General features: G+C 44.4%; 1 protein-coding gene and 1 pseudogene across 4 annotated transcripts in view; one reads left to right on the forward strand and one right to left on the reverse strand.

Moving 5' to 3' along the window:
• The window catches only part of xrcc4 (X-ray repair complementing defective repair in Chinese hamster cells 4), a 691,243-nt gene that overhangs the window by 398,983 nt on the left and 277,122 nt on the right, over positions 1 to 15,138 (reverse strand). For all 4 annotated transcript variants that reach the window (XM_070885488.1, XM_070885479.1, XM_070885499.1 and 1 more), the window contains exon 4: positions 4,412 to 4,578. In XM_070885488.1, coding sequence (XP_070741589.1) covers positions 4,412 to 4,578 — 167 coding nt within the window. The remainder of the gene's footprint in view (positions 1 to 4,411; positions 4,579 to 15,138) is intronic.
• LOC139261153 (putative nuclease HARBI1) overlaps positions 6,142 to 15,138 on the forward strand; it is a 186,938-nt pseudogene continuing 177,941 nt past the window's right edge.

Genomic DNA, 15,138 nt, shown 5'->3' on the forward strand with positions numbered 1-15,138 from the left:
TAAACAATGTACAATTCACTATGCTTGAGACAAAGCTGGATGTAGTTAAATTAAGACCCGGAGAGTGTATGGCCTAACTTTGACCCAATGTCTACAACCCACAGATGTTTACTTTGAAATGAATAAAAATACATTATTAAAACATTCCCATACTAAATCAGTCATTAATAACTAGATTAAGCCAAAGCTGGTGGAATTACTACCATAAAATATGTTTTATGTTATTAAAAGAAGAATCTTTGAAAATTCAAGGACCAGCAAGAAAGGTCTGTTTATTGCTACCAAGGTCTTCCTGATCTGAGTTGGTTTAAATGACTGAGACTCCAGCTGCTTCTTCTAATTTTCCTACACTATATCACTCCACAGTGTGACTTAAGATTTACTTCAGATATTCAAGGTCATCCTTTTTGTTTAACTTTCCTTTAAGGGCACTGAAATAGGCATGGTTTTGATGTCCTTTGAAAAATAGCCATGTGTAAACAGGCTACAGATTTTTATACCTTTATCAAAGACAAATATGTTCAAAATAAACTATGACCATTTATTTATAAGAATACAATTCTAACCTACCAATGTTATCAACGATCTAATTGATGCAACCAACAAAATATTCTGAATTAGCCACTCAAATGCTGCTCTTTGCAAGTTTACAATTACAGAAAATTATTTTTGCATGTCACTTGTAGAAGTGTACAATTCAGTCCTGTTAAGTACGTAACTTACCATGGAATTTTATGCTTGGATCAAATAAATGATCAGTATTACTTCATATGTACTTTAGCCCATTTAATTCCTTGTGCTGAAAATAAATCTTGGTGCAAAACTCTGACCTTTATCAATACATTATTAGTTAGTTTGCAAATAAAGACTTGCATTTATATAGCGCCTTTCACGACCACCGGATGTCTCAAAGCGCTTTACAGCCAATGAAGTACTTTTGGAGTGTAGTCACTGCTGTAATGTGGGAAACATGGCAGCCAATTTGCACACAGCAAGCTCCCACAAACAGCAATGTGAAAATGACCAGATAATGGGCTGGAAATTCCCCAACCATGCACCTGTTTTTTTGGCGATATTTCACCGTTTTTCACCAAAAACAGCAAACCGGGAAATTCGCTGAAGTCTTGCGCCAGCGGTTTTTAAGTACCGCTGGGGAGTGGACCACCGGCATGCAAGACTCGAAAAAACGCTTTCGCCTAAAATTTGTCTCACAGCGCACCCATAGAAATAATGGAAAAAAACACCCAGGAAAAACCTGCGTTGCAGCCCTTGGAACAGCGGTAGGTATGAAGACCTGCAAAAAAGGCAAGTTAAAATTTTTATTTTTTAATTCTTTTGCAGCGATTCGACAGTTGTGAATGTTTTGTGATTTTTTATTTTTTCCAATTTTTTGGGGGCTGTTTTCCTCCCTCCCTAGGCCCAACTCGCAGCGGTATCGGCCTCGGAGAAAAGTTGCAGAAAATTTGTAGTTTGCGCCACGAATCCTCGGGCAACGCTGATTTTTACCGCTGGGTGCATTTTTTCCCGAATGTTAGACCTCATAGTGGTAGTGAAGTCATAGCGGTATTTTTGGCGGAAAAATGTCGCTATGACCAACAATGGAATTTCTAGCCCAATCTGTTTGTGATGTTTGTTGAGGGATAAATATTGGTCAGGACACCGAGGATAACTCCCCTGCTCTTCTTCAAAATAGTGCCATGGGATCTTTTATGCCCATCCGAGAGAGCAGAGAGGGCCTTGGTTTAACGCCTCATCCGAAAGAGTGCCAGCTTATATTTATGTGCTCAAGTCCCTGGAGTGGGACTTGAACCCACAACCTTCTGACTCAGAAGCGAGTCACTCGTAACTAACCTTTTGCCAACCAACCAGATAACAGCTAACTAATGCTTAGGCATTTAAGTAACACACTGAGATTCAGAAATTCTATGTATAATGGCAGCAAATGGGAAGTTATTCAATACAAATAAAAACAAACTATTCTATCTTCTATAGAGCTAATTAGGTTATATTTCAGATATCATGCATCATTCTGAGCCAGCTACCTTCAACAGGACATTAATATATTTTAAAAGGTTCACAGAAGAGTCTCATAGAAATGAATGTATTTTCATTGGAACAAAGATGATTGAGAAGAGGCATTATGCAGATCGTTCAAATTTTTTAAGAGAAACAGATACTATCAATGTAATTAAATTATTTGACTTAGACTGTGAATGCAGGTCTAAAGGGCAGAAATACAAAATAAAAAAAGCTAAAAGTACTACTTATCAGGTTTGCTATACTGGTTAGGAATGTAATTGAGGTTCAGAAAGAATCACCAAGATGAAAAGATTGGTTCAAGAGTTGCTGGAACTATGCGACTGTCAAGTTAATCAAGAAAAAATAATATAGGCTGTCATAGAAAGTAAAAAACATTTTGTTGTGCTGAGTCATACAAACCATAAAGGTAAGAGTTTTAAATCCTGATCCTGTTTTAACTGATCTCATCCACATGTAGTAGTGAGAACAGTCCAACTGTCAGTGTTCCTAGGCTGGGAGAGAGGAGAATCATCCAGGTCTTCCTACCTTATGACCATATGTGGGCATCATTGAAGACAGGATCATGGTCAGCGGTGAAGCTACCTACGATAAAATAACTTGCCAGTAGTCACTCAGAGCACAATCACACAAGAAGAATTACAGGTTGTACCTCTCCAGTCCGGGACTCTTTAGTCCAGAAGCATCCCTGGTCCGGCATCAGTCCCGACATGGGTGGCATCCATTGAAAAAAAAAAATTGGGGTTCCATGTGCTAAAACATACTTGTGATGCATTTTGGATGACAAATCTTGGCAGCCTTGCCCTGGCCAGCAGAAGGTTTTACACACTGGCCGGTGCTGTGGTTTGACACACGTCCCTCGCTGCCGAGGCCGCCTCTCCTTGCCTGATTGGCAGTGGGCATGCATGCTCTGAAGGCTGGAGCTGCAGCGCTGGGGTGAGCGACATTTTCCCCTCCCCCTGTTTTCGGGGGGTTGTGTGTGTATGTCTCGGTGCGAGGAGGCTGCCGCTTCCACCAGTCAGGCTCTGCTCGCGGCTTACACACGGACTGGCACCGGGAGCAGGATCGTGGGTAAGGGTCGGCGTCTCTCCTTGACTTTCTCCTCCACTTTATCTCCAATCTCAATTTTTTTGGTGTATGTATGTGGTTTTTTGAGGTGTGGGTGTTGGTGTTCGTTGAGGAAAGTGGGCAGGGCAAGGAAAGGGAAAAGGAAGGGCAGGTGGCTGACTGAGGCGCCAAAGGTGGGCTGGAGGATTTAAAAAACCGGAGTGATGCTGGACGACTAAATGCTGCGCAGTGGGCTTCTGCGCAGAACGCGTCCAAGGTCATTGTCAGCAGCGTTGTCACCAGTTGACCTCCCGTGTTTCGGAAAATTCTCTGGTCCGGCACCGGTCAGGTCCCAAGGGTTCTGGACCAGAGAGGTCCAACTGTACTAGTTGATCTTATGTGGTATTGCTCGACAAAATTATTAAATGCAATATATTAAACAGACTATCTTTTTAAAATCCATGATATCTAATTTTTTTTATGTTTGTTTAGAAATGTTTTCTTTCTTTGGTTTGCAATCTTCAACTTATATTTGTACTTAATGTAATTTTCCTTCTTTCATGATTACTTCTCGTGACTATGTTTACTAATGCAAAATTACATTTATCTTTTTAATTAACTATTTGTACATATGTTTTTAGGTGGTTTACTTATCCCGTCACAGCATAAATTCTTACATTTGAGATTTGCCTTTAAAATAATCAATATGTGCACTATATATTTTTTTCTTAAAGGGAGGAAGGAAGGAGTGAGGAGCGAAGTCCAAGGCTGGAGGAAGAAGCAGGTACTGAGATAAGGATAATGGCGACCTGGAGCAGAGGGTGGGTCTGTGTTTGGAGAGAGAACTACAGGAGTGGGGTTGAGAGAAGAGCAGATTGAGTGATAATGAGTCCAGTATGGTCTGCAGACTGGAGCAGAAAATTCTCATTTCATTGAACAGGATTCTTCTCACAATTAAATAAAAAGCAATGGCGTTATTATTATTCCAGTAACAACATGGTCCCGGTGCCATTTAAAGAGGATTATAACTGAGCAAAGGAGCAGTATTTAGACTAAAGAATTCTATTTAAAATTTTAAATCTGTAGTTTAACTATATTGCTAAAGCTATTGCTGCATTTTGTGGAATTTGAAAACTGAACTGACATTCTAGCTCCATCTTCAATCAGTGCAACCCATAGAACATTGTAGTTTGTAGTTTCACTAAGTGCTTATTTCCCAAAATCATAATTGAAAAAGTTCAGAAGAATTCCTCAAAACTTTATTCTTCACTTCACAAACAAATCATATACAAGCATTAGTTCCAGAGACCTTTAGTCTACTACTTACTCTTTTAAGCTGTCGTTGCGATCACATGACAGTCTTTTATTTTCTTGTTGCAGGTGCTCATTTTTGTCCCGCAGTTTTGCGTTGCAGTGTAACACATAGTTGATGAGTTCCTTAATGACTTCTGTTGAGTCAGAGACTTTTCGCAATTCCACAGAGCCAAGCTTAAACTGGACAGAAACACAAGAGCAGCTGATCATTTTCAAGTCCAAAATGGAAGTTTAAAACACTGATTTCCTAAAGTACAAAATAATGGTCCAGAAATTGTTGGAACGGCACATCTTGCAGCTTGCGGTGTGAATTTCTCACCCATCAGATCGTATTATTTTCATGCCACAAACTGCCTGAAATTCTGAGTTGATAATGGGGGCAGTAAGGTCAACTTGGACCCTATGACCATCGTGCCCAATGGTCATAATATTTCCATAAATAAAATTTAAGGGTAGAGAAACAGAGTGGTCGCAAATGGAAATAGTCTGATTTAGAGTCAAATTTGATAGAGGAATAAAGAGAGGGAAAGAAAGATTAGATTTAGAGAAAGAGAGCGACAGAAATCAAATATAAAATGTAAAAAATTTAAATATAAAAAAAGCTCTAAGAACTAGCAATTTACTGCAGAAATGAGACTCCACAGTTTCAATTCTTCAGTTCGAGATGAGTATCACGTCAGGATCATAAATCCCATCATTAACAGGGTCCTTACTGTTATGTATTTAACGCTTTGTAACTTGCATTACACCTGATCACCAGAGGGCCCACCTGTTGGAGTCCCAAGAGATCCCAACATATACGCAGGCCACCCACGAGGTACCTGCACTCTGAAACCTGAATAAAGGAGCTAAGGTCACACTTGCTCATTACACACAGTACTCAGTCTCACCATTTATTATGAGTATAACAATTGGCGACGAGGTAACTAACAACCGCGCGAAAATGTAAAGAACAGTCGGCATCCTGGAGAAGTTCTTAGAAGGGGACGATTGGGGGGCCTTCGTGGAGAGACTCGACCAATACTTTGTGGCCAACAAGCTGGAAGGGGACAAGAATGCCACCAAACGAAGGGCAATCCTCCTAACTGTCTGTGGGGCAACAACCAATGGCCTGATGAAGAATCTCCTGGCCCCGGCAAAACCAACAGAGAAATCCTATGAAGAATTGTGTACGATGGTCCAGGCACACCTAAATCCTAGGGAAAGTGATTAGATGGCGAGATATCGGTTTTACATGTGTCAATGATCGGAGGGCCAGGAAGTGGCGAGCTATGTCGCCGAACTAAGGTGCCTCGCAGGACATTGAATGTTTGAGGGATTCCGAGAACAATACTCAGACTTTTTTTGTACTGGGCATCGGACAGGAGACAATCCTTCGCAAACTGTTGACTGTAGAAACTCCGAATCTGAGTAAAGCCATAACGATAGCCCAGGCATTTATGTCCACCAATAACAACATCAAGCAGATTTCGCAGAACAAAGACGTTTTGGCCAGTACTGTGCATAAAGTAACGTCGGTTTTGAGCAGAAATATACACGGCAGAACGTACACGCCGGCTGCTGTGGCCCGAACTCAAATGACCTAGAGAAAGTAACGTCGGTTTTGAGCAGAAATATACACGGCAGAACGTACACGCCGGCTGCTGTGGCCCGAACTCAAATGACCTAGAGTCCACCATCATCTGTTAATGCGAGGTGGTTAACACGCTGTTGGCACTGGGGAGGTGATTATTGGCCTCATCAATGCCGCTTGAAGCACTATGCATGCAATGGTTGCAGAACAATGGGACACCTCCAACGAATGTGCAGGTGAGCTGCAAACCATCACGTTGCAGAGGAAGATCGATCCATAGTGGATCAGACTGAGTTAGAAACTCGTACGGTGGAGGCAGAAGTGTACAGGGTACACACGTTCACTACGAAATGCCCACCAATAATGTTGAAAGTTGAACTGAGTGGCATTCCAGTATCTATGGAGCTGGACATGGGGGCAAGTCAGTCCATAATGAGTAAAAAAGGCCTTCGACAGGCTGTGGGGAAAGAAGGCACACAGGCCCAAGCTCAGCCCCATTCACACTAAACTAAGGACTTACACCAAGGAACTAATTCCTGCAATTGGCAGTGCAGAAGTCAAAGTCTCCTTTGATGGAGCAGTACACAAACTCCCGCTGTGGATTGTGCCAGGGGATGGCCCCACGTTGTTTGGCAGAAGCTGGCTGGGGAAAATCCACTGGAACTGGGACGACATCTGAACGCTTTCGTCTGTCGACGACGCCTCATGTATCCAGGTTCTAAGCAAGTTCCCATCGTTATTCGAGCTAGGCATTGGAAGCTTCTCAGGGGCGAAAATGCAGATCCATTTGGTTCCCGGTACGCAACCCATCCACCGCAAGGCTCGGGCGGTACCGTACATGATGCGTGAAAAAGTGGAAATTGAGCTGGACATGTGCAACGTGAAGGCATCATCGCGCCGACAATGACTGGGCCAGTCTGATTGTCCTGGTACTCAAGGAGGACGGTACAGTTAGAATTTGCGGGGACTATAACCGTTTTTCGCTGCAGGACCAGTACCTGCTACCCAAGGCAGATGGCCTATTTGCGACCCTGGCTGGAGGGAAGAGATTCACCACCTGGAGCTGACCTCGGCCTACATGACGCAGGAGCTGGAGGAATCTTTGAAAGGTCTCACTTGTATCAACACGCACAAAGGTCTGTTTATCTACAACCGGTGCCAGTTCGGGATTCGGTTGGCCGCGGCGATCTTCCAGCGGAACATGGAGAGCCTGCTAAAGTCAGTTCCTTGCACAGTGGTCTTCCAGGACGACACACTGGTTACAGGTTGGGACACCATTGAGCACTTGAAGAATCTGGAGGAGGCTCTTAGTCGGTTGGATTGCATGAGGCTCAGGTTGAAACGCTCGAAGTGTGTTTGCCTGGCACAGGACATCGAATTTTTAGGACGGAGAATCGCAGCAGACGGCATCAGATCCACCAACGCCAAGACGGAGGCCATCAAGAACGCGCCGAGACCACAGAACGTGACGGAGCTGCGGTCGTTCCTGGGACTCCTGAAATATTTCGATAATTTCCTACCTGGGTTAAGCACCCTGCTAGAGCCCCTACATGCGCTACTGCGCGAGGGAGACGACTGGGTATGGGGGAATTCACAAGAGGCTGCCTTTAAGAAAGCCAGAAATTGATTGTGTTCTAACAAACTGCTTGTCCTGTATAACCCTTGTAAACGATTAGTGTTAGCTTGTGATGCGTCATCATACGTGGTCGGTTGTGTTACAACAGGCTAATGATTTGGGGATTTTGCAACCGGTTGCATATGCATCCAGAAGTTTGTCCATGGCCGAAAGGGCCTACAGCATGGTTGAAAAAGAAGCTCTGGCGTTTACGGGGTGAAAAAAATGCACCAGTGCTTATTTGGCCTCAATTTCGAGCTTGAAACTGACTACAAGCCACTCATATCGCTGTTCTCTGAGAGCAAAGGGATTAATACCAATGCCTCTGCCCGCATCCAAAGATAGGCGCTCATGCTGTCGGCATACAACTATGTAATCCGCCACAGATCGGGCACAGATGTTCTCAGTCGGCTACCATTGCCCACCACCGGGATGGAAATGGCACAGCCAGTGGACTTGCTCATGGTCATGGAGGCATTTGAGAATGAGAAGTCCCCCGTTACGGCCCGCCAGATCAGGACCTGAACAAGCCAGGATCCTTTACTGTCCTTGGCAAAAAACTGTGTCCTCCATGGGAGCTAGTCCAGTGTCCCAGTGGAGATGCAGGAAGCGATTAAGCCGTTCCACAGACGCAAAGGCAAGTTGTCCCTGCAGGCGGACTGTCTTTTGTGGGGCAATCGCGTGGTCTTGCCCAAGAAAGGCAGAGACACAATTATTTGCGAACTGCACAACACCCACCCAGGCATCGTAATGATGAAAGCCATAGCCAGATCTCACGTGTGGTGGCCTGGCATCAACTCAGATTTAGAGTAATGCGTGCGCCAGTGCAACACTTGCCCTCAGTTGAGCAATGCACCCAGTGAGGTACTGCTAAGTTTGTGGTCGTGGCCATCCAAACAGTGATCGAGGATCCATGTAGACTATGCGGGCCCATTCCTCGGCAAAATGTTTTTGGTTGTCGTGGACGCTTACTCAAAATGGATTGAATGTGCAATAATGTCTGTGAGCACATCCACGGCCACCATTGAAAGCCTACGAGCCATGTTTGCCACGCACGGCTTGCCTGATGTCCTAGTCAGCGACAATGGGCCTTGCTTCACCAGTGCTGAGTTCAAGGAATTCATGACCCGCAACGGGATCAAACATGTCACATCTGCCCCGTTCAAGCCCACATCCAACGGCCAGGCAGAACGGGCAGTTCAGACCATCAAGCAAAGCTTGAAACATGTGTCGGAAGGCTCCCTGCAGACCCGGTTGTCCCAAGTGCTGCTCAGCTACCGCATCAGACCCCACTCACTCACCGGGATTCCTCCAGCTGAGCTGTTCATGAAAAGGGCGCTTAAAACAAGGCTCTCTCTTGTCCACCCTGATCTCCATGATCACGTGGAGGGCAAGCGACATCAACAAAGTACGTACCATGACCGCGCAAATTTGTCACACGATATTGAGATCAATGATCCTGTGTTTGTACCCAATTATGGACATGGTCCCAAATGGCTCGCTGGCACAGTCAGAGCCAAAGAGGGGAGTAGGGTGTTTCAGGTCAAACTGACCAATGGACAAACGCAAAGAAAACATTTGGACCAAATCAAATTGCAGTTGATCAGCAGCTACAAACAACCTGAAGAGGACATCACCAACTTTGACCTTCTAACACACACACAAGTGGCAACTGACATCATAGTTGACCACGAAACCGAACTCATCATCCCCAGCAGCCCGGCCGCCCAACAGCCGTGTGAAGAACTGACCAACCCATCCACACCAACATTTGTACCGAGACGATCGACAAGGGAGCGCAAAGCCCCAGATCGTCTTACCTTGTAAATAAGTGTACTGTTGACTTCACGGGGGAGTGATGTTATGTATTTAACCCTTTGTAACTTGCATTACACCTAACCACCAGAGGGCCCACCTGTTGGAATCCCAAGAGGTCCCAGCATCCCTTGGGAGCACAGTATATAAGCAGGCCACCTACGAGGTAGCTGCACTCTGGAACATTAATAAAGGAGCTAAGGTCACACTTGCTCATTACACACAGTATTCAGTCTCACCATTTTTTTCAGTCTGCAGCGAAATTCATTCTTACTTAGTGCTAAATCCAGCAATTTCTTGATACTCATGGGGAAGTTGACAATGAGTACCCGTTTTCACAAGGCTAACAGCAGTATTGGCCAGTAACTTGTGGCGAATCGCAATTCATAGCACATCTAAATTAAATAATCCAGCAATGTGTGGTGATTATGTACTAATAATGGCGTGAACCGTGAACTCGCCGCTATTTTTCCAACAATTTCTGGGCCATTATTTCTCCATCCACAAGATTTATCAGTTTCAAAAAAGACAATATAACATTTATAGGCTGGTCACACTTTCAATTCAAAATGACAACCAAATATACAGATTGTGTTATTGCAGAATATGTGCTATAGCAGCATTAAAATATTTTATTGAAACTTCTTATAGCACCAGATAACTTGTCACTATTTCATTCAATGTAAAATTTTAAATGCCCCAAAGTCTAGAAAGTGCTGAATGCGACAAAAAAGGGGAAAATGGTCATATTAGTTCAACCTGACTTGAGCTATTGAGTGGCACATGGAGGTCTCACATTTCACTGTGACTTTCAGATAATGAGCTGTAGAACACCCCAAAAATAACCTACGACTTGATATGTGCAGCCAATCAGAAGCACATTCCAAAACACTCCTGGAGGAGCTTCAGGATTGACATCCAACATATTATGGCTCCGTAGGAAGTAACATGGAAGAGAGACTGTGAAGCAAAGAACAGTTTTCTCCCAGTGCTGTAAATGTGCAGTTTTAACGGTTATATAACTTGCGCTAGCCACAAATTTTACAATAATAAACTACAAACTATTTCTCAATAAATTTCCTGAAACAGTATCATCATCTTTAATGTTTCAGTATGAAAGTTGGCACTCATCTACCATTTAAAGCAAACTGTCTGATCATTTAAAAAATAAAACATCTGGGAGATGTAACTCTGCAATATATATATTTAGGATAGATATATAAATATAAATCATATTTGGTTATGTGGGGTGCAGAATTAATTGAAATCCCATCCTAAGTTTCAACAGTACCTGTTACACCTGTCGATGTCAATGCGACAAACAATGGGTGCTATTTTATACTGAAAATACATCACCTTCTGACTGCGCAATCTGGTTCTCTTACTCAAGAAAACCCCTGCTGCCCATATCTTATCCTGCACCACGTGCTGCCCAACCATCGCTCCTGTCTTTGCTGATCTATATTGGCTCCCAGTCAGCCAATGCCACGAATTTAAAATTCTTAGTCATAAAATTCCTAACTTCTTCCAGTTCTGATAAGAACATAAGAAATAGGAGCAGGAGTAGGCCATTTGGCTTCTCGAGCCTGCTCTGCCATTCAATAAGATCATGGCTCATCTGATCCTGGCCTCAATTCCACTTCCCTGCCTGTTCCCCATAACCTTTTACTCCCTTATCGCCTAAAAATCTGTCTATCTACTCCTTAAATATATTCAATGTCCCAGCCTCTACAGCTCTCTGGGGTAGAGAATTCCAAAGATTCATGACTCTCAGAGAAAAGAAATTCCCCCTCATTTCTGTTTTAAATGTGCAACACTTATTATGAAACTATGCCCCCTAGTTCTAGATTCCCCCATGAAGCGAAACATCCTCTCTGCATCTACCCTGTCAAGCCCCCTCAGAATCTTACATGTTTCAATAAGATCACCTCTCATTCTTCTATACTCCAATGATTATAGGCCCAACCTACTCAACCTTTCTTCATATGACAATGCCTTCATCTCAGGAATCAACCTCGTGAACCTTCTCCGAACTGCCTCCAATTTAAGTATATCCTTTGTTAAATAAGGAGACCAAAACTGTACACAGTACTCCAGTTGGAGCAGGACTTCCCTACTTTTATACCCCATCCCCCTTGCAATAAAGGCCAACATTCCATTTGCCTTCCTGGTTACTTGCTGTACCTGCATGCTAACTTTTTGTGTTTCATGTACAAGAACCCCCAGATCCCTTGGTACTGCAGCATTTTGTAATCGTTCCCCATTTAAATAATAATTAGCTTTTTTATTTTTCCTACCAAAGTGGATAACCTCACATTTTCCCACATTATACTCCATCTGCCAAATTTTTGCCCAAACTGAGCCTATCTATGGGCTCAATTTTCCCCGGTCATTTGCACCTTTTGTTAGGTGCGCGGTTTTTTTCGGCTTATTTTTTTTTCTCCAAGTTTCCCTTGCGATCTGCGCCAGCGTAACTGACTTAGTTACGAATTTTCCAGGCCAGTTTTTTTTTAACCTCGTGTTCCCTCATGTCTGCGCCGGTTTTTTCAAGTTTTCGCAGTTTGGCCAACATTTTGTCCTCCTAGGTCGGCATATCTGGCCACTCCCGAAAAACCTTTTGGGCACTTAAGAAAACCAGCGCACATTCACAAATCGACGCTGACAGACACCATTGTTTTTAAATCGAAGATTTTGGAGGGAGTCAAGAACACTGTCAAAATCAATAATAAAATTCAACTTTTTTTACTTGTCAAAGTACAAGTGTAAATTTGTTGGATTTCAGAAGTTCTCTCATTTATTTACTCACTCACGCACCACCACCGAATATCTTGAAGCAGGGCTGGAGGGTCGTAGATACAGCCGGCAGAATTGGCCCCGCGCCCAGACACAAGGGCTCAGCTACAAAACAAGCCGTGGGAGGGGGGGGGGGGGGGGGCGGAAGGAGTGAGAGAGTGTGAGGTGCCGATCGGAAGCCTTCTACACTGAAGACTGCAATGAGTGGGGTGGGGGGGGGGGGGGGGAAGAGAAGAACTCACAAGACTGCAATTAGTTAAGGTGGGGGGGGGAGAAAGAGAGGAGAAGTCACAAGACTTTTGGGTGTGGTCCATCCATACAGACCTTGGGAAGAGAAAACTGCGAATCTGTCCTGTCTGTCTGCTTTCCTGCCGTTTTGAGCCCCTTTCAAAGGTTAAATTTAAGTTTGGGGGCAATATTGACAATGCTATACCTTATAGTGCGAGCCATCTGCATCATGGTGCAACATAGCAGACAATTGATTTGACTTCATCGCGTCAGGAACATCAGACCCGTAGGGTGCTGGGCAGGAGGCCTTACCCACCTCGGGTATATCGAGACAGGCGTTCGTACCTCCACCTGAGTGATGCAGACTGTGTCAGAAGGCTACGTTTCCACAAAGAAGTTGTCGGTGAGATCTGTGAGTTGGTCAAAGCAGACCTGCAAGCTAGAAGCATCAGAAGGACTGTTTTGTCAGTTGAAGTGAAGGTTACAGCTGCACTTTCATTCTATGCCTCCGGATCATTTCAAGCTACAACTAGGGATATGTGCGCCATCTCTCAACATGCAACACATGTCTGCATTCGCCAGGTGACGGCTGCACTGTATGCGCGTAGGAATGACTTCATAAAGTTCCCCATTACCGCCCAAGCAATCCATGACAGGGCTGTGGGCTTCTCCAGGATTGCTGGCTTCCCCAAGGTACATGGCTACATTGATTGTACCCACATTGCCTTGTGAGCACCTCTGGAGGATTCCAAGATGTACAGAAACAGAAAAGGCTTCCACTCTATTAATTAATGTGCAGCTCGTGTGTGACAACATGCATCGTATCATGTCAGTCGATGCAAGATACCCTGGGAGCACCCATGATGCGTTCATCCTACGTTAAAGCATTATATATGCCATGTTTCAGCAGCAGCAGCCAGAAGGAGAGAGCTGGCTACTGGGAGACAAAGGATACGGCCTTGCCATCTGGCTCATGACGCTCCTACGCGTAATCCGGAAGGAAGCTGACCATCAATGCAACATGTCACACATTGCGACGTGCAGCATCATAGAGAGGACCATTGGCATATTGAAACAGTGTTTCCGATGCCTGGACCATTCCAGAGGCTACTTGCTGTACACCCCTGAGATTGTAGGTGAGTTCACTATTGTGTGCTGCATGCTGCATAACTTAGCCATCATGAGGCAGCAGCACCTGGTAGTGGCTGACCCACGTGCGGTGAGAGTGGCTGATGATAATGATGTGGAAGGTGCAGATGACGAGCAGGAGGAGGAGGACGAGGAGGATGAGGAAGCCATGGGTGCCATGGTACATCAGTCATTGAAAGCTGGCATGCAGGTACAGCAGGCGGTGAAGGCGGCAAATGGTATGTTGGCCTTCATAGCTAGGGGATTTGAGTATAGGAGCAGGGAGGTCTTACTGCAGTTGTACAGGGCCTTGGTGAGGCCTCACCTGGAATAGTGCGTTCAGTTTTGGTCTCCTAATTTGAGGAAGGACATTTTTGCTATTGAGGGAGTGCAGCGAAGGTTCACCAGACTGATTCCCGGGATGGCAGGACTGACTATGGCACGACTGGATCGACTGGGCCTGTATTCACTGGAGTTTAGAAGGATGAGAGGGGATCTCATAGAAACATTTAAAATTCTGACGGGACTGGCAGGAAGAATGTTGCCAATGTTGGAGAAGTCCAGAACCAGGGGACACAGTCTAAGGATAAGGTGTAAGCCTTTTATGACTGAGATGAGGAGAAACTTCTTCACTTAGAGAGTTGTTAACCTGTGGAATTCTCTACCACAGAGTTGTTGATGCCAGTTCATTGGATATATTCAAGAGGGAGTTAGATATGGCCCTTACGGCTAAAGGGATCAAGGGGTATGGAGAGAAAGCAGGAAAGGGGTGCTGAGGTGAATGATCAGCCATGATCTTATTGAATGGTGGTGCAGGCTCGAAGGGCCAAATGGCTTACTCCTGCATCTATTTTCTATGTTTCTATGGCCCCAAGTTTCGACATGATTTGCTCCTGATTTTTAGGAACAACTGGTGTAGAATGGAGTATCTTAGAAATCGGAATTCTCGCCATTTAGTTTGCTCCAGTTCTAGTCAGTTAGAACAGTTTCACTTTGGAACAGAATTTTTTTTTCAAAAGGGGGCGTGTCCGGCCACTTACGCCTGTTTTCAAAGTTTCGGCAGTGAAAACTTACTCCAAACTAACTTAGAATGGAGTAAGTGAAGATTTTTGTACACTCGAAAAAACCTTGTCTACACTTTAGAAAATCAGGCATAGGTTACAAGTCAGGCGTAGGGAATGGAGGGGGGGAGGGGGGGGTTTAAAGGGAAGTTTACAAACATTAAACACTTCAGTTTTACAAATAAAGAGCCATCATTAATAATAAATGATAAATACATCAAATCATCAACCAATAAATCAATCAAAAAAAATTAATAAGAAATATATATTTTTTTAAATCAATAAATAAAACATTTTCTACTTACCGACTGCAGCACCGGGAGCCCTCCAACAGCGTGCTGGGATGCCCATTCCCCCCCCCCCCCCCACCCCGTGTCTCTGTCAGTGTCTCTATCTCTCTGTCTGTCTGTGTGTGTCTCTCATTCTCTGTCAGTGTCTGTGTTTCTGACAGCGAGGGGGGGGGGGAAGGAGGGGGGTAGAGGGAGAGAGGAGGGGGTAGAGGGAGAGAGGAGGGGGGTAGAGGGAGA

Source organism: Pristiophorus japonicus, chromosome 1, assembly GCF_044704955.1.
Source record: "Pristiophorus japonicus isolate sPriJap1 chromosome 1, sPriJap1.hap1, whole genome shotgun sequence".
NCBI classification, from domain to species: Eukaryota; Metazoa; Chordata; class Chondrichthyes; family Pristiophoridae; genus Pristiophorus; species Pristiophorus japonicus.